Genomic DNA, 27758 nt, shown 5'->3' on the forward strand with positions numbered 1-27758 from the left:
GAGTCTTTTTTTTTCTTCTCCTTAATATTTTTGACAAATTAATTTGTGAATTTGAATGAGAATCAATAACTCGTTGTGCTCGAAAGTGGTACATACATACATACATACCATAAGTCATGTTCTAGCTGATGAAATAGAAAAACCAGTTACTAGTTAAAATAAATGAAGGGTAGCACGCCCTTCACAAGATTGCTGGACAGTGCATGTATATGTATATATACTGTACGAAGTACGATACTCCATGCTATATCAATTATAATTAAAACTCATGCTGTGCGGTGACCCAAATAAAATTAAATGCAAGCGTCGTACAAAAAACAAAGTTCTGTTTGGGTTCACAGTTTCGGTTTAAAATTTGTTGACTCTATTTTCATAAGTTAGGACTATTGTTTCCTTTATGGATTTTTACCAAATCTACCAGGGAAAATATTTACAGGTCAATGATGATTATGTTTCGTTACCAATATTGATTGTAACTCGAAATATATTTTAATTACTTTGTTACTCTTCAACCTGATGAATTGAATAAAAACTAAAGTTCGAGACGTATCCAGTTTTCCCACACCGGATATGTTTTTTTTGGTAAAAATGTCGGACTGCAGTCAGAAGCAATGAAATTTCAGCATAAATTTGCTTAAGCTGTTTTTCAGCTCATTCACACATACAATCAAAGACATATAACGGTTTTTGATTTTTTTGTGGATCAGCTGAAAACCAGTTAAAGCAAATTTATGCTGAAATTTCACTGCCTCTAACTGTATTCACCCTCTTCAATTGAAACTGTTATTGAAACAGAAAAAACACAAATCTGCTGAACTTTCGCATGCGGGACCACTGTAAACTCGACTGCTACATAACATCCTATCCTGACATAGCTCTAAGCATACTACAGTGACTAACATTCTGAAACCAGAATTTCAACGTTTTTGACGTCCGTAGTGTCCCTTTGCGCGACTATAACGAGTGACACTCGTGCCAGACATGCCGAAACGTTATGGTTTCTATTGTTCTTAATAGAAGCGCAACAGGTTAAAATGTCAAACGTTAGTAATGCGGTATCCTGGTATACTAGATACCGTGAAGTCGTCGGGACGAAAAATTGGATACCGGGAAATTTAGCCTTCACCGAAGGCGATTTTCTTTTTTTTACTGTAAAAATTAGACCTCACCGGGGAATATCTATCAGCGGGAAGTACTCACTGGGAAATATCTATCAGCGGGAAGAATTCAGAACTAACCGGAAAATAGCTGTCACCGGGAAATCCGAAATTTTATCAGCGGGAAGAACTTATCGAGAAGTTTCTAGAGATGGGTGAAGAACTTATTGGGAAGTTTCTGTTAGCGGGAAGTCTATCAGCGAGAATTTTTTTTCTTGTCATTGTTCAGCTAGCGAGAAGTCTATATCATCAGGAAGTACTCATCGGGAAGTTTTTATTAGCGGAAAGAATTTATTGATAAGTTTTTACCAACAGAAAGAACTCATTGGGAAGTTTCTAACGGGGAATTCTATCAGCGGGAATTTTTATTTTGTTAGTGGACAGTGTTAAGTCTCTATCAGCGGGAAGTACTTCTCGGGAAGTTTTTATCAACGGAAAGACCTTATCAAGATGTTCTCGTCACTATCAGCGAGAAGTTTGTATCAGCGGGAAGACGCTGATAGAAACTTCCCGTTGAGTTCTTCCCGCTGATAAAGTGACGAAAACTTCCAGGTGAGTCCTTTCCGTAAAAGTTCATCAGGAAGTCTCTTCTATCGGCAGGTCTCCACCATTGGGAAGTTTCTGCCATTGGAAAGTCTCTATCGGTGGGAAGAAATTACTTGTATGTACTTATGGGGAAGTTATGATATTATTATTATTATGGTGACTCATACTTCCCGAACCCGATGAATTATCCTCTTCAACGAACTAAACTTTTGATGAGTTACTACTTCTGGTGAAACAGTTCCTAATAGGGTGCATAGACCCAAGAATTTAAAAACTTCACCTGCGGCGCTTTTGCTCAAATTAAAGTTTCCAATGACTTTATATCTGTTTTATCAAAGGATGGCTATGAATTAAATCTGCACAAAAAGACTAAAAAGAGTTTGGCAAATAATATTCGCGCCACCGGGAAGTTAATTGCGACTGAGCGGGAAATTTTTGTCAAAATTTTCGGATACCGGGAAGTTTTGACTTGGTTACCGGGAAGAAAACAATATTTCCATGCACGCAGCTGTGTTGTGTATGAAATTATTGCTCTCTAAGTATTGTTGCAATAAAATAATTTTATTTCTGAGATTGGCTGGTTTTGGAATGTTAGTCACTGTTCAACTTCTGAGAGAAGAAAAGCTTTGCCTCTAAACAATACTTTTAAATTGATGTAGCTAAGGAAAGGATTAACTGCAAAACCTGAGCTTCCTGGATGATAATTTAAAATAAGTTCCATGAAAGAAAAATGGTTGCAGTTAAATTGTTAGTTCAAAAACTCTGCGAACTAATAAACATAAAACATAAATTCTATCTTCACTTCAGTTTCTTGACATTTTCAACAAAAAAAAAAACTTCAGATCGAAAGTCAACAACAACAACAACAAAAGTTTGCAATCAATGCAGTTACTCCATCAATCGGAAAAGACCCTTACGACAAAAATGAAGTCATCGACTACTGAAAGCAGAATTCTTTCGTCCTGAAATTTTGTCACGCTTTGAAAAACGTTGATTTTGTTCTTCAAAGCCCCTTCACAAAAATGTTTTTGAAAATTTAGAAAAAATTGCATTAGCTGTCGCGCTTGGCCAGACCCCCTTGGAGCGATGCTTCATGTACGACATAAATTGTAAATTGAGTACCTAACCATTCAACAAAATGTTTACAAACGGCACAACAAAATTACGAACCATCCCCAATTTACAACTTTACAGCCAATATGTAATACATGAAATGTCTTTGGGGAACTTGCTGCTTTACGGTGTTGCAACTCAATTTTTCTTGATGTTATAAACGACAAAGCACTTTGTGTACTCACAAATTATTTTAGTGTTTCGCAACACATTGAATATACCTCTGTTGTGTAGAGGAGAAAAAAAAAATTTAATCAAGCGTTAAAGTGCCGGAGTGTATACAGCATTTAATTCTGAATGTATAATTCATGGAGTACATGTGTATGAGGGGGGAAATGAGTGGTTACGGCATGCTAAATTTGCACACTTTAAACTGTCTGTAAACAAACCCCTTTCTCTCGTCGACGTTGGTTGTTTATTTTGATTTTTTTTTCTTTTTCACTTATCCATTGTATAGAAGAATGTGTATTTTTATTGACTGAACAGAAATGCAGGTTCAGTTCTGCGTTCGCTGTTTTGAAGCATTTCTTTGTAGTTTTCCATTTTCTTTGAATTTGAGTTTAAGACTTTGAGCTTGACGGTTTTTTTTTTTAAATCAGCACACGATGTGCTGTATGGGGATATGTATAGGCTGTTAGGGTACGGCCTCTTAGCTGCAGTTATAGTATACTTTTACAAGCCACATCTTGGGATATTTTTTCTTCAACGAAGGATGCAAAAACTTGTTATTTCAATGCGTAATGGCATTGCTTCCATTGAAACAAAAAACGGGAATGAGGTTAAGACTTGTTCACATCAACGACGTAACGACGCTGATAATTAACTTCAATAAATTACAAATGGCTTGCTAAATCGTATCGTAGTTTATTCGTCTGCTTCCGAAGCAAAAATTCATTTCTACTCGAAATATAGGTCCTGTGTTGCGTAATAATATGCCTCGGGAAGGTTGTACAGTTTTTTAAAGAGCTCTTCATATCGCTGGTAAAGATGCGCTCGTTGTCATCATCAGCAAAATCAGACATAATTCACTGAAACAATGTAAAATCTTTGCTATGCATATGTGAGGTAAATTTATGAATATTAATTACATTCAGTCTACATTCTGAATAAGTTAAGAAGCATAAGGTGCTCGTAGGGAGTTGATTACCCCATAAACGAGTGTAACTGATTTTGTGTTCAAAGGCGTTCACTTCATCATTTACATAATCCAATACTGTAACAAAGAGCTTTGAGAAGTGAAAGTATCGGTTTTTAATGTAGTCGCTTTTAAGTTATGGTCGACGAATATAATTTTATGGTTCTTAATCAATCGTCGCCTGTGTGCTCTGCGCATAAATATGTATCAAGAAGTCACTAATGTAAAGTTCATAGTTTTACGGTTGATTCTACTGGATTTTGGTATTCGTTTGTTCACCTAGTTCGGATATATAACCCCCCGAAATCATATCTATTTTATTGATCCCATAAAGACATTCATAAACAAAACGTGTAATCATGTAGAATATAACAAAGTTAAAGTTATTAATTATTGCATAGAACAACCGAAATCATGTTAGACTCCCATTAACAAGAAAAAAAACAAAATTTCTCCGACGAGTTATTGTGCAAAATATATTTCTCTTTATGGAAAACTTTTGTTTTTTCCCCGACTCTGAGCACATAACTATATGGAGTATACCTCAACGCTAAACAGTATCAAACAGTTGTCAATTTAACCATGAACAGAAGAAAAAAAAAATTATCGCTCATTTACCATAAATACATTTTTAATGTTACGACTACGAATCGTATTACAGTTATGGCATTTTGTTTATTTTTGACTCACTTAATCACCCAATTATGGAGTCCCACAAAAATACAAAAGCACAGCATATACGTTGCGTGTTACGCTATTTTCGTAGTTTGCATTACGTTTCAGCGTAATAGATTCGATTAATTCTCTATGGGATGTTATTGGATCACCAAAGTTTTGGCTAGCTAATTTTTGAGTTCGATAAAATTTTGTAAATTGTTGCTTTGTGTCGGGTATTAATTGAGATGGCAGAGCAAACTGTTTGTTAAAACTATGTGGCTCAAAGCTAGTTTTGAAAATGTAATAAAATGAAGGTTATTGATCAATAATTTGAGTCCATGTGAAAATGGAATGCAGTCCACAAAAGGCCAGTGAATCTATTCGGGATTGTTTAAATAAATTCAAACAATTTTAAGAATTTTTTTATAAATTTAATTTTCTTTTAGGAAGTTTGACAAATTTCAAAAATTAAATTCTTAAAATTCTTAAAAGTTAAAAAATTTAGGAATTTTTACGAATTTTTACGAATTTTTAAGAATTCTAAAAATTTTCAAAGAATTCATGAATAAATATTCCAAGTAACAAGACAGTTAAAAGCCTCAAGAAAATAGGTCAGATTCCTAAGAGAAGCTAAGGCTCCTTCCTACTATTCCAGCATAACTGAGTTGCACTGTTCTGTTTTGTTGTAGAACACAGAGTGGACTATTATACTGTTACATAGAATATACGGTTGTGTCATGTTCTTTCTTACATTTTCACTTAATTCGATCAGCCGGAGTAAGGACAGAGTTCGTCGAAAAGGAAACATTCAATTACCACGAAAAACAAAACTTAATGAAATTTGATGCAAAGTATCCAGAAACAGAACAAATTCAATTAAAATTTCAATCGATAGTGTTTAAAAAAACCACCCGACGGACGGTTTCACGTTTTCCTCATTTTTCTTGATTACAGTTTCGATTGGTTTCTTTCGCTGAATGTATGCAACTGACTTTATGACTGACAGCATTTGTGTGCTTAAAATGGTTTAAAAAAATCTGATGCAGAAATGGGTTTTTGCACACAGCATTAAAAAGAAACGTCTCGTGGTGATGTTCGTTTTGTTTAAAAAAAAGTGAAGGTAAAGTCAACAAAATTTGATTCAGATGTTTCACCAGCTGATCCATCTATACAAACACACTACTTATACGCTCAAGTTCATACGGTGTGTGTAACTCTAAGAGAGGAAATTTCGAACAAAATTACGTAAAATATGTGGTCCCAACATCAAATACAAAATTTTTATTGGTATGTGTGTTTGTCCTCTTAATTAAGAGGGCAAATTGAACTATCAAAAGCAAACGCATACAGGTATTGGTGTAAAATTATACGAAATGTGTATCTTATACAAACTGATGTTGAAACCACATTACTCTAAGGTGTAACTAATACACCGTATAAAGAACTATAATTTGTTGGTATGAGTGGACCAGCTGGTAAGCCTGATGAATTTGAAGCAAATTTATTCAATATTTTGGTTGACTGTAACTGTAGTTGACAGCAAAAGCAAAGAAGTCCATCGGCTTCTAGTTTCAATAATTTCTTAACCGAACACAAACAACTTCGAAATTTATGATCATCAGTCCTTGTACTTTATTAAAATAAATGAACATTTGAGCATCATATCCATCCATTTCAAGTGTATGTTTACAACAAGAAAGACTATTTGAAAATTATAGAAATGATCTCAAGTCATCGTCAATGATAATAAAAATATTTTAACAAATCATATAATCTTAGTTATGACATAACCATTTCAACGATATGGATGCTACTAAATGATAAATATGAAAACATTGCCATCATACAAATTTATTAATATCAATGAAAAGAACAGATCGTACCATTTTGTAATTTATATTAGAATGTTAATGCCTGTTCATAATTCCGTGGCGTAGCGTAGGAATAAAATAAAATATAAAAACGAAACGTACACACAATAATGCCAGACCTAATACATTTGAACAAGTAACATTTTGATTGAAACAAAACTGTTTTGCATAATAAATTGAAAGCACTTTTCGATTGGATGGAGTGGCAATTTGCATTTAAATTGGGTGGTCAAATGTCATTTATTAAGTCATTTCTCTAGTGGACTGAGCTGTATATTTGGGAATTCTTGCTTTTTGGAGGTGAGGTACTATCAGCGTTTTCTACTATCTACTATCATTCCTTTCGGTTTTTCATGTTTCTGTTTTTTCATTGTCTTTTGAGACCACCCGCGACATACAGAAGACAATAACAAAATGAACGGAAACTACTGTAATGAATACACAATTAAATTAACAGTTCTATTGTTTGATGCATTTAAGCTTCTATGAGAAAGTGTAAGAAAATGCACTTTCAGGCCTTAGTTGTAGGAAAGTCGATTTTAGATTAGTTATATCCAAGCCATAGGAAGCACTTCTATATAGATTTACTCGAAACGTTTTATAGCGTGAGGACGATGTGCGTTTCATTTTCTGTTTGCAATTTGAGACACATTTTAAATGCTTACATCCTTACCTCGTCTTCGTCACACGCAATGCATCCATTTGCTTCATTTTGTTTCAAGGATCTGAGATCTATCATCCCTGCAGTTCAATCAACCGGGTTCGATTCCCGTGTCAGACAAATTCCACAATAATTCGCATTCATAACGTCCTAAAGTTTACTCAAGCTCATAATTTGGGTAGTTATTATATCTAGCCCACATTCATTCGAAATGCTACGAGTCCGCTTTCCACAAAGAGTATTTGCATACTTCCAGGCTTGCTTGAACTTGTTGTTGGCCGTAAAATGTAGTAGATCAAATGCAATTTAAGAGCTCTCACCCTTTGGCAAAATTCTAGCCTACATTTGTGCGGAAAATAATTCGTTTTTTGATGATTTCTCTGAACGAAAATCATTTTTTGAAAAAGTAAAACCATTGAAGCATGCAAATATGTGTTACTTTTAAAGAAGAAATTGGTTTGTAAGTCATAACTTTTTCAAAAAAAGATTTTCGTTCAGAGAAATCATCAAAAAACGAATATTTTTGCGCACAAATGTAGGCTAGAATTTTGCTAAGGGGTGAGCGCTCTTAATAAATTCAATAAACAATTGGAGATAGCCGATGAGGGATATGTACTATGAGGACGTTTATCGAGCAGGACTTCGAGCAGGACATAATTATTAGAGATAGAAAAAAATAGATGATCAAAGTAGGAACATAGAAATTGGACGGCTTGGCCCCTATTCACCTCTTTAAATTTCAAGTGCTAAGGGGTCTTTATCGAGTGATTTTCTAAGTTGTGGAACCCGAGGAATTATGTGCAATAGCTCAAATTGTAGGTAAAGGCACAGTGTTTACTTTTGCCGCATCATTTTTTCGACTCAATTTTTATGAAAATTGTCCTTTTTCTTCAAAAATTAAAGTTTAAAGTTGGTAATTTTTAAAGGCCGTTATAATGCCAATAATGCCATACGAAGTATCCTACACATTTTTTTAAAAATCCGATTTCTCATCTTAAAACAGACAATTCTGACGATTCACTGACTGTTAGTTCAAAAAAAAAAAAAATATTAAATCTGGTTTTGACGGATAGCATCGCAAGATGATAACTTGGCTTAATTGGCCTTTAAAGCACGATTATCTATATTATACGACGGTGGAAACACTTCACATTTGAACGTCGTGTATAATTTTACTCCTAAACGCAAACATAATCAATCGCTTTAGCATAACTCGTCTAACTATAAAATCCGCTACACAATTTCATAAACGTATCCAATAAAATAATTACTAAATATGTAAGCTGTGCGATAATTTCATCTCATTATTTAAATTCTTCACAGATTTATTAAAAAGATTACATACTCGGCATAACCGCCTGTTAAATCATATGCAGCGACCACATTGCGTTCCACATTTTAGTGTGATTTAGAATTGCCCATTCAGGGCAATATGCTATATAGCTGAAATGCATATAATTAAAAATTGGAAAAGAAATTACACAAACAAAAACGACAGACGAACAAAAACATGAAAATCATCTCGGAGAGACATTGACACGATTCGTTAAAATTGTTTGGAAATTATAAAATTTGCGTCAGATTTGGGTCATGAGATGTGTGATCGCGTTTTATCAGAAAAATGAATTAAGCGAGCAATTTCGAAATTAGCAACGATTCAAATAATTTCATAATTCTTTAAGTGGACGGATAATGTCATCCAACATCCAACTTGAAAATATGTTGGAAGTACGACACATTATCCAAACCCTGTTGCGTTTTTTCCATTTTGTTCGCTCTACAAATTTTCAAATCAATATTTCTGGAGTTTTGTTTGGTTCAATCCACTTTGATAGATCCAATTCGTATTTTAACATATATTTATACAGATTATGCAAAGCAAACTGTTCATTATTGAGATGTTGTTGCTTACAAATGTGGTCGATTAAAGTAAATTCGTTTTTTTTTTCGTATAATAAATTTACATTGATAAACACTTACATTTAAGTGACTCTTAAGTGCTTCCATATTCCTTTGTCATATCATTAAACAGTTTCGACGTTACGTATCAATTCCGCATTATTACATCAATACCCATTGAGTGTATAATCACCTAAGATATCTTCATTTCAGTAGTCTCATAATGTTTAATATATCGTTTCACAAGTGTGTGTTTAATCACTTTCGGGCATTTCATATTCAGATGATCTATTTATAAAGGAAACATATGCAACAATGTGATAGCAACGCTTTTCGCTGTAGAATGCCCAAGGGTTTCTTTCTTCTTCTGGTTGTGGAGTGTCTCGTAAAACACTTGGTTCTAATAATGTCAAAACGAATTGACTACTTATACCAGGGTGCAAATATACCGAAATACATTATGTGCACCCATTAAGCAAAAGATCATTATTCCTTCGATAAAATCTGGCCTTACTGGCCTTACGATATGGCGTTTCGTCAGAAGCAACTTGAATCTTCCTTGCACTATTGGGACGTTGTTTCGAAAATTTAGCTAAATGCCTTTTCTCGCTAAAATGGTATTGCAGCGTTGATAGTTGGACAACACAATGAACTACTCACATAACATTATTTCTTCACATAAACCGACTTGTTGACTTGTTAAGTCTGTTGTAGTGATAACAACATTATTTTTCAGCGAATGTAACTGCAATATTTAGCAAATAAAAAAAAAATCAAATGATAAAAGGAAAAAAAGGGAAAAGTTTAATAAACTATTTCCGCGACTGTTCGGTATTCCTTTCGTAACAGACAGTACCACCGCCGTGTATAAAGGGTAAATAAATATAATTACATAACATTTTCTGTGCGACAAAATATCCGTTGAATTTCTCGTTTTGGTTTCAATTCAGCCGGTGGTTTTATGCAAATGTTCAAGGATTTGAAACCGACTAAATATTAAACAATTTTCGTTTTCGGTTTTTAGTTTCATTCGTTGTCTCATGTCAGTAATTAATTGGTTTGGTATAAAAATACAAACAACCGCAGAAATATAATTAGAGTAATAATAAACGCGGTGGAATGACAACGAAATTAGAAATTTTATTTTAAATTTTTAATTTTATTTTAAAATTAAAGCGGCGAGTGATAGTGGAGGTTTCAAGGAAGATTACTAGTCTATTAGCTTATGAGAGGAAGGCACTAAGGACAATGATTAACACCTCTGTAAGTGTCAAACAATGTCTCAGCGAGATACAATGATAACACATAGTTTCCTTTTGGTCGCACCAACGCATTTTCCGAAAACTGTTTTATAAGTGATTTGGAATCAGCACTAAAAACAACCAATGGGTTGTATGAGGTGTCATAAAGAGGAAATCATAGCAGAGGGATTCTTTTGAAAAACAGCCTACCGAAATCGGACGCATTTTCCAGTAGACTTTTTTATATGTGCCTAGAAAGGACTTCGACCCTAGAAGCCAAAACCACTCTCAAAAAAATTCTTCGAAGCTTTTGTGACTGGTGAAAGGTGATCAAAAACCGAAAACTTGCACTTTTCTTACCAAAATTTCTCCGGGTACACGAGCCGTACATGGTCGTGTGGGGTGTCATTAGAAAGGTAATCACATGTACTATTGAGCCGAATAGAGACTCATTGGCTTTAAAATTAATCCACACTGAAATATGTGCAGTTGAAGTTTTCAACCGAAAACTTCCACTTTTCTTACCAATATTTCTCCAGTTACACGAGCCGTACATGGTGGTGTGGGGTATCATTTGAAAGGTAATTTTATGTGCTTTTGGGCCAAATAGGGTCTTATGGGGGTTTGAAAGCATCTACGATGAAATATGAGAAGTTGAAATGTTTAAGTGCCCATATTTCATCGCATATGCATCCAAAGCCCGTAAGACCCTATTTGGCCCAAAAGCACATAAAATTACCTTTCAAATGATACCCCACACCACCATGTACGGCTCGTGAACCTGGAGAAATATTGGTAAGAAAAGTGCAAGTTTTCGGTTGAAAACTTCAACTGCACATATTTCAGTGTGGATTAATTTTAAAACCAATGAGTCTCTATTTGGCTCAACAGTATATGTGATTATCTTTCTAATGACACCCCACACGACCATGTACGGCTCGTGTACCCGGAGAAATTTTGGTAAGAAAAGTGCAAGTTTTCGGTTTTTGATCATGATCACCTTTCACCAGTCACAAAAGCTTCGAAGAATTTTTTTGAGAGTGGTTTTGGCTTCTAGGGTCGAAGTCCTTTCTAGGCACATATAAAAAAGTCCACTGGAAAATGCGTCCGATTTCGGTAGGCTGTTTTTCAAAAGAATCCCTCAGCACGTATATAACAATAGAAGTTTTCTTATTATGGTTTGGACTCTTTCATTTGCAACTTGAGCTGTAGTCTTCAGATCACGACCGTAGTATATTTTAATCGCGAAGACTCACGGAAACATGTTTTAACACTAGTGTTTTTAAGGGAAAACGTGTTTTTGGAGGGTGCAGTGAGTACAGTAGATACAGTGGTTAGCACATAAAACCCAGCCACTATCGAGAATTTTAAATAAATCACATTTCACATAAATTTCACTGATTGAATTAGTTGTCAAAACGAGTGGACTAGTTTTGTCGGATAAATTTCTTACAATTAATAAAGCAAAGAAAAAATAAATGAATAGAAATTAGCTCAACTTTGGGCTCGCGTAGTGCGCAATAACAACTCAACATCAAAATTGATTGATCAATTTTACTTGGATCGAATTTATTCGAATTTAAAAGAAGCGACACTAAATAATTCAGCTACTTCGTTTTGACAACAACTACCTCAATGAGTGGAATGTGATTAATTTAAAATTCTCGATAGTTGTTAGGTCTTAGATGTTAACCACTGTGCGTTCATCACAATTAAAGACACCACGGTTTTGCAATATAAGTGTGAATTTGAATACCGAGAGCATTATGTTTACCTAAGGATATTATGTATTTGTTGCAGCCGAAGGCGAAATAATTCTCTCAGTTTACAAATTCACATCTTCGTTGCAATACCGTGATTTATTACCTTGTGATGCACAAAATTTTCCACAAATACACAAGCAAAGAGAGATTGAGAGACAGAGAGAGATAAAGAGAAAGAGAACTGAATCAAACAAATCGTTGACATGTAAATAATCGTTTTCTGTCCTTGGTCATTTTGTGCGTTCTCTTGTTTATTGACATTCCTAAAAACCAATGGCTTCGCATAATTCTAGGCGTGTGTAAGTTCTTATAACAGAGGGAACGTCCACAGAAATGCACGTTGCATGGATCATACCGTGTATAGTATATCAATGCTACTGCTACTCCTAACATGTAATTCACAAAACTGTCGGTCCGAATCCCATTTAATTGTATAAAAGCCAGTAACCGATAGCAAAAATTTATTTAAAAAAAAAACCAATAACAAACTACCGTTCTATAATTACTAAAAATAACTTTTAAGTTGAATCGCCAAATTGAAATAACAATTTTCCCATCTGCTAAAAATTTTCTTATCTCTTTTATCTTCGTTAAAACAACAAATTTTTTTTACCATTTTTTGTTTCGTATTTTGTTTCAGTTAATTAATATTCAAACAGAATTCATCATAAATTTGTTTTCAACAAAGATAAAAATAAAATTTAAAAAAAAATTGAAAATTTAATATGGTTTTGGTTTGGTACCCATTTCAAAAGCATAATGTACAATTTTACATTAACTCGTGGTTCTTCGTAAATAAAAAATAAAATTTTAATAATATTGAAAATCTCTTGAATCGACATTAATTGTGGCTGCTTTCCATACCATTGCACTTCATTTCACATATCTTGTGACATTAGAAGAGACGATATATGAAAAACCGTCATCATAATATAAATTACATTTTAGGTGCGTGCATCGTAAGCGTCTAACCATACGGAAAAAATAAATAAATATTATTATGGCATCCACTGTCTTTTGCCACACTTTGCATAAGTCGCCTTCATACTAACATGCATTTTTATTTCACTTAACAAACGTATTCACTTCAACTTTTCATGATGCATATTATTCTAATATTATTCATAGAGTTGGTCATTCCATAGTTCTATAATATTGAATAAAAGTACGATGTAAAACCACCAACCATTCCTTCGTCTTGCATCTTGCAGTAAGAACAAATCGAAGTGATTGTCGATTCTTTTGCTTACGTCTCATATATATAAGGTTTACGATCGGTTGGATTTTTTTTTCTGTAAATTTCATATATGTATGTCGTTCACAGTAACAAAACAAGAACAAAAATATAATATATATAAAGGCAGCTCAACAACCAACATCATCAGCCGCATCGCGCGTATTCAGAATTTCACTAGTGATAGCATAAAGAAATAAGCCGCTCGCTATATGGAGTTTTCAGTTTTCACATCACTAACGTAAAGTTTAGTCTTTCGCGAGCAGCGGTTGCATTAACACGCGGTTAAGACTTCGGTATAGTGTTTATTTAAAAACAAAAAATTATAGCATCATTGTTAACGGTCAGCGTGAAATTTGAATTAGTTTGCTCGTTTTTCCTTTTTCCCATTTAATTTGTGTATTTTTTCATATGAAAATACGCAGAGTATAGTTTGTGAAGTTTGATGAAATTTATTGGTTTATGATCAAAATTGGCAAAAAAAAAAATTATTAATTTTCGAACCTAATTTGGAGTGGCTTAAAAATAGCAGATTTTTTTTCAAATGTTCGGTGGTGCAAATTGAATTATTAAATTGAGTGTTAATGTGAGGATAAAATTATTTATTTTTTCGAATACTTGGCGGGTAATTTTTTTTTTGTTTCCAAAAATGTTATATGCTTTCGAAGACACACTGAAATTCTTCCTGAATTTTAAGTAGTTTCGATGCGAAGTTGTATTTATGTGGCAATTAAAATAGAAACTGTACACGAACAATACTTTCTGAGTTTAATAAAATTAAAACTGAATATATCATTTTCATATTTCCACAATCTATTTGGATGCAAGTTTTGTCACAGATAAAAATTGTGACATAGGAAAATAAGCAAAAGAGTTGCTCGTTATCCTCTTATGTTTTTTTTTCGCTCTGCAAATTTAACTAATGCTTTGCCGGGTGACTGTTTGAACAAGAACTTTTTTTTCTTTTTAAACAAATACGAAAATTTTAACAGAAATAATTATATTTTTTAGGTGCTCTCCATTTTAATGAAATTAAAAATTGCGAAATACTGATAAGCTGCTTCTGCCTAACAGTGTCATTTGCAGCAAAAACATTGATAGTCAATTTCAATTACATAATTCGCACTCGGTGCTATTTTGAGATCATTCCGTTATTTTTTATTACTTTATTGCCACTGATAATGCGCGTAGCGATAAACTTAAAATTAAAACAAATCACGCTGAAGATTGTTTTTTTCACATTGTTTTGCTTGAAAGTGATTTTAATGCCAACCAGTAATAAGTTTGACATGAATTCTAACGAAATTATCGCTGCAAAATTTGTTTTTCATTTTCAAATAAAGACAAGATGTTTTTCGTCAGTTTTTAGCTGTGAAATTCTTATTGCAATTGAGACTTCTCCAACTTTTAATACTTTTTCGTATTAAGTTACACTTAGCGCGTTAAATATTGGGATTGTGACAACGTAGACGACAGCTTAAAAGGGTAGTAGTTGTAGTGCCTTATGTCTTTATGTTTCAAATCCTGAGAAATGAGCTGTACAACTAAGTTTCTGGATCGTTTGGATGAAAGTGAAGATGAAAGTTGAAAATTTTCTTTTATATATAAATTCAGGAGTGTTCTCTTCATCTTAATTCAAATAATCGAAAACCAATTTTGATACGGCAAAGTAAAATAAAACCAAAATTTTAAATGGTAATATTTGAGCGTTATTTAGTTGGAGCGTTAAAAATAACTCACTTTACCAATATTTTGTCAAATTGGTGCCGATTCCGACTTCCAAATTCCGAAAATTATGTTGGTAGACCGGAGAAATATAATTTCCCTGTTTTAAATATTGTCAGAGTTTATACATTCTCTTACCTACGACACAAATCAAGACACATAGTCGAATAGTCGAAATGAAGAAAGGGGACATGTGTCATTCTAGCGAAGTATAAGAAAAATGCAAATTCATTTACTTAATTAACAGATTGTTGTATTGCTGGCATGTGTTATCATATTTCTGGTAGCGTTGTATTGTAGGGGTGATATGCCAATTGTTTTGAATTAGCTTAGAAGAAAAAGCTAGTTTTTATTTACCGACGATGTCTATAGAAGTTTTTTTTTAAATAGTTTAATACAAAAACGGAACGTAATAATTGAAATTTCATTGTCATGTCCCATTTCTGCATTCAACTATTCTGTGCTATTTATAATATTAATCATTACACTCTGGATATCATTTACTTCTTAATTTCATTAGATTCAATTTACTCTATAAATAAATTCGAAAACATTTTTCATTAAATTGTTCAAGTGGCATACTCTCGAGAGTGCCTACTATTTTGATACGAAAAATATTCAACATAAAAAAACTTCCGAAATTTATACATTGCAGGTCGAGTTAGGAGAATTTTATTTTTTAAATTAGTAAAATAGAAGGGTAAACTAAAATGAAATCGATCAGCGTGCTGTTTTTATTTGTTATTCGATTTTTCAACGTTTTCCTCTCACAAAACGATTTTCTAAACTAGGAAACTAGGTCTGAATGGATCTTGTTCAGTTTAATTACTTGGTATCCGTCTCACGTAAGAAGAATGCGTGGAAATAGAAAAAAGGGTTACAGAATTCCACCCGATTGCGGAAAAGCTTACAGAAAATCCAAAATATCTATTTTGAAGTGTTTGGACGTTGTATCGTTGTGTTTAGTTTGCTTATTAAATTTCGTCATTTCGTTGAACAACTAAGGCTTCTCATTTTTCCTTTATCCAAAGTTGTTTGAACCAAATAGCGCAAATGATGCGTTACACAAAATTACCTGGACGAAAGCCACAAGTCATCACTTTCATGCCATTATATCACATATAATATCGTTTTAAATTTAACTGTGTTTATTTACTGGTATGTTCAATCCTTATCTCAGATGTTGTGCTGTTGAAGAACAAGCCAAATAGAAATGTGAGATCTAATGCTGGCATCGGATTTCATCAACACCGATGCGAATTCTTTCGCAGATGTACGTAGATGTTAAGTGATCTTATCTTCCTATCTAAGAAAGAGATTTTCTTTTTTAAAATTTCAGCAATTTCTTCTAAAGAACTATTTTTACTGGAGGTTTCATTGTTGTTGAGAAACTACGTTCTTCAATTTGGATTTAATTGCAAATTTTCGAAAATTATTTAAAAGAGTAGTGTTAACTAGTGTTAAAATATCGCGACTTCGACGCATATTTCTCAGGTCGTTTAGGAAAAACGTTGTTTCTAACTTAAAAAGGCTTTTTTAGCATGCGTTACGAAATACCTATTGTGCCACCGAGAATTGAAATACGACTCTTTTCAGCACTCATTTTAGTGTTGTAAAGTGACATATTTCAGCACCCGTTTCATGTGATATTACAACACTCAAAGCAGTGTTGATATGGAATTTGTATGAGTTGTTACAGCATTCGTTTGAGAAAATGCAAAGCAATGTGATCGATCAAATTTGAAGAGTGATTGTTTACAATGAGAATTATGATTTTTTGTGCTCTTGTCTATTTCAATTCTCGGTTGGCACAAAGCATGATGTGTTACACGTATTGTAATGTTGTTGATTTTTTCAGCACACGACCCAATTTTCCTTACTCGCTCCGCTCGTAAGGAAAACTTGGGTCTAGTGCTGAAAAAATCAACATTACAATACTTGTAACACAACATACTATTGCATGTCTAGAAACAAAAAGATGAAAAGTAGAGTTTTTGTGTGAATTTTGCTGATCAGAGGTGTAGCCGAGGTTCATAAACACACGAAAACGAGACTCTTCACTTTTATCCCTAGCTTTGTAATGGAATTTCCCTAACTAGTGTTGAAATATTCCGACGTCGTTTAGGAAAAACGTTGTTCCTAACTTATCTTGAGAACGTGGCATATTCCTCTCACTCTCAAACTGTTGATGACTCTGTTGCCTAAATCGTTGTATGAATCTCGAGGCCTCATAGCATAAATCTGCATCCTAATAAATTACTGGCACTTGATGTTAGAAATAATCATTTGTCAACTCGCTCTTTAGTGAATATTATATTCCAGATCAGTTAAATCTCTTCTTTTTTCAATTTGTTACACTCGGTAAATTTTACTGGATTGCATAATTTGCAACAGCTGGTATTGATGATATTGTTTATGATTGTAATGTATTGTCAGCTTAATCCCTCTCACTTGTATATGTGTGTGTGAATAAACGAGTAATACAGTATTGAAGTAAACAATAACACGACCACCAGCTGGTGAACAACCAGCTGTTGCAAATTCTGCACTTCAGCAACATTTACCGAGTGTAACATTTGGTTTTTTAGGCGAACATTAATAAAGTATTTCGCAGAAATTGGTGTTCCAATACCTATTGGACTTAGTACATTTTGTGTGTCCAGGGGTTCGGAAAATTCCAGAAAATGAATTTCAATTAATCGTCCTCATTTAAATACAAAAGAATCTCTTAATTGTCTGTGAAGACAATGTCCTAGAATTTCAACCACTTTTTTTCGTTGTTGTTTTTAATGCGATGGTTTCTTTCGTTTGATATTTTCTGTTCTCAGATTTAAATATTTATTCACTAAGTACACATACACATACATACCATTTAAGATAACACATAAATCTGTCTACGAAAGAGCATATTGATATTAAGTGTTGTCATTTTCATCACAATCCAAACCACCCATTGCGAACTTAAACATTACATTTTTTTTACAATTTTCCATAACACCGAAAAAAATATCGCTGCTCTGTATATGCAGTGCGATACAATGAAGATACTTATGTTGTAATAGTGTATTATATATACGAAGAAGAATATGAAGAAAATGAACATTTTGCGTACGGTTGATGAAATAAGAAAAGAAAAATATAAAAATTGAGTTCACTAATGGATGACTTTTATTCTTCCACAACAAAAACTTAACTAGGGAAGACGAGGTTATTTTTTCAGTTATATTTTTTGTGTGAAAATATATATATCACTGTGCCATGGCTCTGAAGGTATATGGGTATTATAATAGTGCACTGTGCTGCGCTCTTTTAAGTTAGAATAATTTGGTTATGGTTTTATTGGAATTTTAAAAATTATTCGTTTTTTATGTTTATGTGGTTGAGGGGAGTGAGACTTGTTTGTGATCAGTTCATAAAATATTTTCTGAGCTGGTGAGGTACTTTTTTCAAGTTTTTAGTTTTAGTTAAGGATTCTAATGAAATTTTACGGAACTGAGTGTCGCGTCGTCGACATCCACCACGAGTTTTTCTGAATGTTGTCAAAATATTACCAAAACTACTCTCCTCAGGGATAAAATTTTCGAAGATTGTTTGCTGATAAAACCTTTTGAAACACTGCCAATCATAATGGCTGGGAGACAGGTGCAAGTCTCAACCGAGAAATTTGCCCCTTTTTTGTCAGTTTTTTTTTTTAAATCAACTCTAATAAGTCTCTTCCACTATATCATTTATAGTTAAACATTTATCGAAAACTGAGAATAATAATTAATCTGAGATCGTTCTTTGAAGGCCGTTGCTTCTTTAATATCGTTCAAAACATTAAGCCATTGAACTTCCGCATTAGAGGCAATATCCTCGGAAAATTGATTTCGTATTCAAAATCATTTCCAATAGCACCTGTTTCCATCATCATCTCATTACGTATTCGTTTTTCCAATAGAACATCATAATAAATTCACAAAGTATTCGCTTCGTGCAGAAGAAGAAGAAAAAACTTCACCAAATACCTCTAAATTATGAAATTATCGTTGAGAATATATGAATATGGCTTTCCATCATAAACACTCTGCACACACAAAGCTGAAGAAACTATTATAACAAAAAAGAAATTTAACTTTGAAGCGTTTTCTTGTTATGTTCACCATCCAGCGAAAGGATGTATTTTCAAAACTGTTGTTTGCACAGCGAACGGAACGAGTAAATATTTTTCACAAAAAAATAAAATAAAAGTTCAGGTATACATGGGAGTAAACAATACCCTCACCGTTTGGTAATGATGTGCCCGCTAAACTGTGCATCAAAATGTTTTCCATCAATTATAATTAATTTGTTCCATTATTAATTCGCTTCAATCAATTAACATTTTCCCTGTCTAAGACAACGTTTACATAACCAATTTGTCGAAGATCCTACTGTTTCCATTGAACGTAACATCATCATCTTTTTATCGCAAAGATTTCATTATGGACAGAGCTTAATTAAAAACCAAAAGAAGCAACGTTTATACAAGCATCTTTATTATTAATTTCATAATATTATAGATCGCGATGTACATTTCAAAGGTATTTGAGTAGTGAGGGGAGGTAGTGAGGGAGTAAACTAACGAAGACTTAAATTACAGTTTTAGGACTTTCTCTTAAATCTAATAGTGAACATACGCAATTGCTTTCGCCCCATGCCAAAGAATAGTATTTTACATGGTCCATGGGTCGAAACCCGTACTTTTCATGTTTCAAGAACTTCTTTCGATGACCTTAGCATGTGAAATCCACTACGAATAAAAAGCATAGTTTTCGTGTGTTTGTTGACCTCAGCTTCGCCTCGGATCATCAAAATTCACACCAACACTCGATTTTTCAACATTTTATCTCTATTTATATAAATGACTCTTAGCTAGCGATAAAATGTTGAAAAGTTGAGTTTGAGATTGAAGTGTGACGATCCGAGGAAAAATCGAGTTCAATAATCACACGTAAACGTACGTGTCTTGTGTGAATTTTATCTGGAGCTATGCACAACAACTAAAAATGTATAAATGCTTTACACGCCTATGGTTGTAAAATATATACGAAAACCACTTTAGACGATGTGTATCCATGGTTTGCAGACCATGTTGTGAAACTGTTGAAATCCAATCTGTGCTCAAAATGTCCAATTATTTGTCGAAAAAAAATTTCCCAATTAACCACATTTATAAAAGATTAACAGACATTCAAAACTGGATACATAACTGATAAAGGACTGCGAAAAACTGAAATTTTCAATTTAAAAGAAAAATTATTCTTTTTAAATACTCAATTGCTGATGTCAGATTCAATGGGCTTGAGGTTCATTTCGTAAATGAATAGAAAGGAAAAATGAATGAAACATTTTTCATATTCATATAAACAAATCCAAGTGAACGACATGAAATTGAGATTCAATTTAACGAGCTGCGGTTAACATAAGAACGTAGTAACGAAAAACCGCTCAGGAATGAGTTGAGGATAGACACTTTTGGTGCAATTAATGTTTTTTTTTCTTTATCATTTTTTAAGAGACATGAATTTAGCTCGTTTTAAAAGTATTTCTTTGTTGACTATAAATGGAGCATAGTCACTTGCAAATTTCTAAGTTTTGAATCTATTCAGAATTGTAGCGATAGTCAGTCCCATTAATTAAAATATTCATTCTTAAGTGGATTTTGTACGGCTTACAAATGTCTAGTAGTTGCAGGAATTGATGGTGAGCGAACCAGCGAATAGATAATAATGGAAGACTTTTCGCAATAAAAACCTGATGCAAATGTTAAGTTTGTCTTTGAAATTGTAGGGGCGGCAGACGTATATGTTGTTCATCAAATAGTAAATTCTTTTTAAAGATTAGACAGAATGACGAAGGCAGAACTATGTTACGATCATTCAATCCTTTGATTTTGTATTGCCAGAAGGACTACAAATTTTGCTCTCGGTGCAGAGATGTTAGTCCACTGGTTCTTGTGTTGCTCACCTTCCTGGCCTGGAAGGTTTAAACTTGCAAACTGTTTGAACATCCGATTAATATTCATAAAAAAAGGCATCGTTCAATAAATCAAAGTATTTCTCAGATCATTTGCTACGGTTCACTTCAAGACCCTGCATTATGTATCCTGCGATTCTCGCTTTTCTCTATAATTTTATAATTGAGCGATTTAATGTATTGTTACGTATTTCGTCGAATTAATTTGAACTGAATCCTGCTTATCAATTAAGGTACACAATAAATATATAAAAAGTTACTGCGCCCGAACAAATTATGAAGTTGGAAAAGCTGTTTATTTATTTTCAATAACAAAAGATCGAGCAAGACGAACGTTCTTTTTTTTCTATCAGAAACAGCATCACCATTATATTTTTATGAATCACAAGTTGAGAAATACATTTCTAAATCTTTAGGAACAAAAATTTCCATCACAATGGGAGCGAATAAAAAGTCTTAAGTCAATATATTTATGTGGCATTCGTATTTCTATATACTATATTCTCTCCGTGTAAAATACATATATTTCAGAAATGTCATAAAACTTGGTGGATACAACATTTTACATTTTACTGTACAGATATTCCTTCGACAGAAATCCAAAAAGCAAAATTGTATACTCGTTTAAATCCTTAAACGATACGACTCACAACGTTTATAGCGCGGGAAAAAAAAAGATCAAATTCTACTTTTGATAAATTTTTGTTTTTTTAATTTTCACTCTATTTATGGTTATTTAAATTCTTTCTGTTGTTGAAATAAAATACGGTAGACCCACCAGACAAAGGACATTTTAATAGGCACAATTTGTTTTTGGGTTTCGACTTTGTGCTACTCGTGACAAATGAATAAAAAAAAAATTGTGTGCGCGATAGAAACAAAAAAAAATCGATTCGCAAATTACACGGAATTCGATATGTCAATGGTATTTGCTTTTCGAAATTTAATTTGAACAGTCAAAACAGAATGAAAAAAAGAACAATCCGAAATCATAAATACAACTTCGTCATTGAATTGAATGCACGGGTTTGGGTTTTTATCTCTAACCCGAAAAGTCAACGTCTGTATAAAAGCTTTAGTCGCATATTTACACACAACCGATATCGTTTCACATAGAGGATATTTGCAGAAAATTAATAACGGCAAAAGGAGACTATAAAACCAGTCCCTTTTTAAACGGATAATGGAGCCGTTTATGAACACCTCGAAAACAACAGTTTTCACCATTCTATGTATCATCATATTTATGCAATTTAACCTTTCACATGGACAATGGGATGATGGTGAGTGTGTTTTTTTTTGTTGTTTATAAATTGAAGGATTTTCATTTGTGTAATGCTGTTATGGGTGTGAGTAAATTTCGAAGAGTACGGTGCCGGATTTTATTTATTACGGTTGTATAATGTGGATATGGTTTAATGTTAATTTCTGCGTTAAATTGTTTTCTTTACATTTAAATAACAAGGTTTTTACGACTTTGCGGTTTAATATCTTGGACGTGTAATTATTTAACACAACGTTTTAAGAAACATCGTCACACGAACCCTTGGCAATGATTTCCATTTTTAATGGGAAGAAATTTAATATTTTTGGTCTTTGATTGCGTAAGTGACCATTCAAGTGGTTCTCGCATGACCTACTAAAATCGAGCAAGAAACTGGTAATTTTTGTTTGTACTTTTGAACGGTTTATGAGGAATTAATCTTTATGGAACACAATAATCATGCGCATTCGTACGTTTTTTGAATGTCTCTCAAACAGTGCCTATATTCGCGAAAATATTTTCACGAATTTTCTCAAAATTTCACGAATTTCTCAAATTTTCGTGAATTTTCGCAAAAAGTTTTTTTTTGAAAATCGTGAAAATTTGAGAAAATTAATTACTAACAACGGGTAGGAAATTGTAAAGCCGCCACACATGTGTGTCCATCGTCTGCAGCGGCAGTAAATCACGTATAAAAAACACCCTTTTTCGACTTTTGCACCTTCACCACCAGCCAAGACGCAAACATGAAAATTAAACGACTGCGGTTTTGGACTATTGGGACCAAGGGCTATCTGGGCATATGAACAAACCGTCGCAAAAAAATAGCTCCGACGGAGCCTGGTCCACTTTCAAAAAAATCCCTCTTTTGTAGCCTCAATTTGACGATCCAATCCTTTAAGTCATAAAGACAAAACATCAAACCTTGGGCCTGTAGGTTTCTACCAAGGCCGTTCAAAATGTCAATCGTCATCCACTGAGACGCCAACACAACTTCACTTTGAAGTTTTATGGAACAAATTTGTTTAGGTTGCGGTTATGTTTGCTTCTGTGAATGACTGTCGGTTGTTTTCGGCCTGTCAAAATTCGTTTTACCGTACGATGGAAGAAATCTATTCTTGAGAAAATATTTTCTTGAAAAATATCTTCGATTTTTTCGAATTTACTTTTCGAAAAATTCGAGAAAATTTTCGAAAAATTTCAAAGAAATTAAGAAATGTAGAGAAAATTCAAGATTGTTTTGAAAGTAGAGCAACTCAAACCTCGACACGTCCTCGAACGTCAAGTCATGGTCGTATCATCCTCCTACTAATCGTGGCGTTTAGACCATGTAACCGTGGTCTGTTCAGTCCCGTGGTTGGTATCGTAGAACGCTTGCTTCATATCCAAGAGGTCTGGGGTTCAAATCTCGTTTGGCGTGCAACAAAAATATTATTTACAAATTTCAATTTTATTTCAAGTGTCTTGCAATCTTCATACATAAAAGATACACGACATAAGAAGATCATATTTCTAATTAAAAAGAAAAATATTTCTACCGGTTCTACTTGTGCCAACAGCAGAACAAACAAACTTTTTTACATGCGTCGAAAACCGTACTTTTCATGTTCCAAGCACTTCTTTCGAAGCCCTCAGCATGTAAAATCCATTAAATAACTCGGGATAAAAATGGATCTTTTTATCCCTAGTCATGTAATAAATATTATGCACGTATGACAAAGCGGTCGAGGCTTGCCGAGACGGCTTGTCATACGTGCATATTCTTTTTTATCGCATAAGCGAAAACGAGACAACAAGATATGCGAATGACACTTTGACAATTTACAGAAGTATAATGTTTGTTTATATATCCTAGGTGAACAATTTTTTCGGGGAATCCGCACTTATGTAATGGATTTTATCTGTCTAGAACGATAATCTCGAGCTTATCCCTCTAGGGAGTTTTTGTTTATCTCGATATATCTGTTCTCGACAGATAAAATATGATATGCATCTATTGCCAGACTGTTATTTTGACGTGTAGGCATTATGGCCCACGCATTCGGCTAGGGCAATAATGTCCTACACGTCAAAATACCAATCTTGGCAACAGATGCATAATATATATTACATGCTGAGGCCGTCGAAAGACGTGCTTGAAACATGGAAAGTACAGTTTTCGACGCATGTAGCATGTTATAATTCGTCATTACGACATGACGACATTTAGCATTTAGATATTCAAATAGAAAAACAAATTTAATTTGCCTTTTACAATTATACTTTGTTAACCAATACAATTCCAAACAACTGTTTTGATTGGCAGATTATTATTTCGATCATTTTTCCAGTGTGAATAGAAAATGTTGAGAGACCCCTTCTATTTACAGAGAAAATCCGAATCCGACGTTGAGATTACTGTTGTTTCCAGCACAATCCACCCTTTCTATCGTAAAATTAAAATTCAGAAATTAATTAATTAAATTAAAACAATCATCGAAACAACAATAAAACAAATTTCCATTTTGAATATCCATAACCGTTCCATTGCAGTTGTAAATAATAATTACGCATACAATTTCTGGTACTATAATATACTTTGCAATATCTAGCTAGCTTTCGGCTTAACACCGTTTTGTATGAATAATTTGCATTTTCCATAAGCTTGAATTACTTCGCTAGCCAATCTTGTGCATAACAACATAAGAACATTTGTTTTATTTTCAATGTTTTTTATGTTGTTTTGCATTCGAATATTCATAGGTATTTGTTGTTGTCTTTTTTTTAAACATAAACGTTGTAATACACGCGCCGGTAAGTTTAACAGTATTACACAAATCTCGGTCGTGTTTATATTTCGAGTAAAATAAATTTATGGCGATCGGAGCGCTTATCTGTAAACGTGAAAATGTTTTGTTTCATATAATGAAAAATTAAGGCAACTCACTAATCTGGAGAGGGATTACGGAGTCAGTTCTCTTTTCTCAATACTATCTGATAGCGTACTGTTCGAAAGATGTCGCTGCAATAAACCCGGTGTCAACAGAAAAATAATTATTCTTTAACTCGACGCATTACAGTCAAATAAAAACTCTAGAACGGTAATTAGTTTCTAAATCGTCGCCTAATCGCTTGGCGATAATAGTCTTAGAAAAGAATATGATGAAGCGATAGCAAACGTTTTTTCAAACCTTTACCTCCAAGAAAATTTAGGGCCGATTGAAAAACTGATTACTGTACCGGAGGCCTGAGGTCATGTGCGATACGCTAACACTTTATTTGACTAAAATCCTCGGAGAAAAATTTAATGATTTTTCTCTCGATATTACTAATAGTGGATCTGATATATTCGCGACATATCGAAGCGTTTTTCTATTGATAAGGTAAAAGAATAGTAGACGATGCTGTTCCAGCTGTAGAGCCCTCAGAAAGAGGAAAAAATCTGCATTTTGGCACCAACTTTTTTTCCAAGTTCATTTATTTGTGCAACGATAGTGGGTGAGGCCAGCTACAACACCCCATACTCAGTTCCGTGGAACAACGAAGCTCCAGAGAATCCGGACTCTCCGAACATTCACTATATTTTTAGTCATAAATCTCGTGGATGTACTCGCACCAAGCAGTGCGCATACTCTACCTGTAGGTCTTTCCAAGGCCGACATTCGTACAACATCACAACAATTTTAAATAATTTTATTGAGTTATTGCCGAAAAACTGTTTTCGGTACCCTCTGACATGTCTTTACTTTTGAGAGCTTATGACAGAAAATATTTTTTTTTAGAAAAAGTGAAAGATACGTGTTTCCTAGAATTGAAAGACGAATCCAACGAGCTATCACTCATTACAATCTGAGACCGCTTGTTCCCCAATCGCCTGAAGTCTTGGCGATATGACTCTTAATATCGATTAGAGTAAGAGTTATTTGGTAAGTTGTATCTGAAAAGCTTACAGACATCGTCCAAAACATTATTGTTTCTATGCAATTGCTCGTCGTCTGAGAAACCTTAGAATTATCTTTTAATTGGCCATTATATCCATCATCAATAAGCCAAATAACAATATTACATTGTTTACATAAATATTGCACTCAATAATATCAATTTGCAACGAACAAAGTAAATAGGAAAATGCAATGGGGCAATAACTCTGCACTGTTGATAAATTGGCTAACTAGTTAGCGTTTTGTTCTTTGCAAAAGTTTTATTTTCGTTTGCCATCTTCAAATGAAATTTTGATTTGAATTTATTATTTGTGCCATTGTACATGTATTTGACTGGTATTATTTGCATGTTTTGATTATTGCAAAATGTATCAATCAATAAATAGAGCGAATTATATATTCGGTTTCGAGATAACGATTCCTATCTTGATTGGTTGTAAAACAAAAACGAGACGATTGAAAAATTGTATATACAATTCTGAATGAGACTTCAACTGGAAAGTTCTTAGAACCATTTGATTGACGATAAAGTGGCTCGTTCAGTTTTTGTTGTATTGTCTTATTAATGGCATCGAAACAAATAGTTTTTTTTTTGCTTCCTTGAAATTGTCGAGAATCAATTAAAATAAGATCGCTGAACAGTTTGACCTATTAACATTTCTGTTGAATATTGTGATGTATTTCTGTACAAGATTTTAATTTGCCATTAACTACAATCTCTTATCAAGTTATATGCAGATACTTCTTGTATTGAACCACCGTCGGAGAGAAAATTGAGTTCCTATTTCGATTTTTTTAAATGCAGCTCAAAAGTTTCATTTGTCGTCAGGCAATCGCGACATTGCTCTATGAACACTACATCATTTTACACACGAACAACTCTAACGAATCATAGTTGAAATGAAATTTAAACTTCCTACTAAATTTGATAGTGGTCAGTGTGTCTTGAGCTACCACAAAGCTAGGGTTTACACAACCTTTATGTGACCATGTAAGGTTGTTTTTTAAACTTTCACAAGTCTATCATACCCATGTGACGAGGGGTTTAATTCTATTATAGTAACAAAGTGCACTGTATCTACTACATTTGATTTATTGTGTTAAGTCAAATGGGACACATTCATCTTTGTATCTATAGAAGCATCAAACTCTCATCACACACACCCTTGCTTAGATGATCCTTTAAGGAGCAAGGTCAGTCAGCAATCAGTATTGTTGAAACTTTTCGTGTGTCTTAAAGCCTCTTCGAAGTTTTACACCTTGAAAGTTTCTACTCGGTAAGCCTCGCGTTGTTATTCATAATTATTCCTTGGACATATACTTGTTATGGGTGATTTAGGCAACCAATGTTAGAAAATACTATTGACTCAGTATTCATTTGACTTGAGTACTTGAAAATTGCATGAGCGCTGAACAGTCGCTTACCACTCTCTTAATTTAATTAACAAAGCTCAACTCATGTCGAAAATGTCAATTTCAACATTGCATTGATTGAAACTGTCTGGTTGTGAACGGTTCTAAAAGATAGCAGAACTGAATAAATGTGTTGGAAAGCGGTTGTGTGTGGTTTTGCAA

General features: G+C 33.6%; 1 protein-coding gene and 1 long non-coding RNA gene across 34 annotated transcripts in view; one reads left to right on the forward strand and one right to left on the reverse strand.

Moving 5' to 3' along the window:
- The window catches only part of LOC119074915 (basement membrane-specific heparan sulfate proteoglycan core protein), a 145660-nt gene that overhangs the window by 49780 nt on the left and 68122 nt on the right, over positions 1-27758 (forward strand). For 2 of the 33 annotated variants that reach the window (XM_037181303.1, XM_037181305.1), the window contains exons 1-2: positions 12430-13902; positions 22129-22282. The exons of 30 other annotated variants lie outside the window; for them this stretch is intronic. In XM_037181303.1, the coding sequence (XP_037037198.1) occupies positions 22183-22282 (100 nt within the window). In that variant the 5' untranslated portion in view covers positions 12430-13902; positions 22129-22182. Of the gene's footprint in view, positions 1-12429; positions 13903-22115; positions 22283-27758 lie in introns of those variants that run through there. One more of the 33 variants, XM_037181304.1, reaches the window with a different exon arrangement.
- On the reverse strand, positions 16955-24415 carry LOC119074929. The gene is made up of 3 exons (XR_005087271.1): positions 24374-24415; positions 24147-24164; positions 16955-17075 (listed from the first exon to the last, which is right to left on the reverse strand). It is a non-coding gene; the product is annotated as an uncharacterized LOC119074929 (long non-coding RNA).

The sequence above is a fragment of the Bradysia coprophila genome, unplaced genomic scaffold, assembly GCF_014529535.1.
Source record: "Bradysia coprophila strain Holo2 unplaced genomic scaffold, BU_Bcop_v1 contig_151, whole genome shotgun sequence".
In the NCBI taxonomy this organism is placed as follows: Eukaryota; Metazoa; Arthropoda; class Insecta; order Diptera; family Sciaridae; genus Bradysia; species Bradysia coprophila.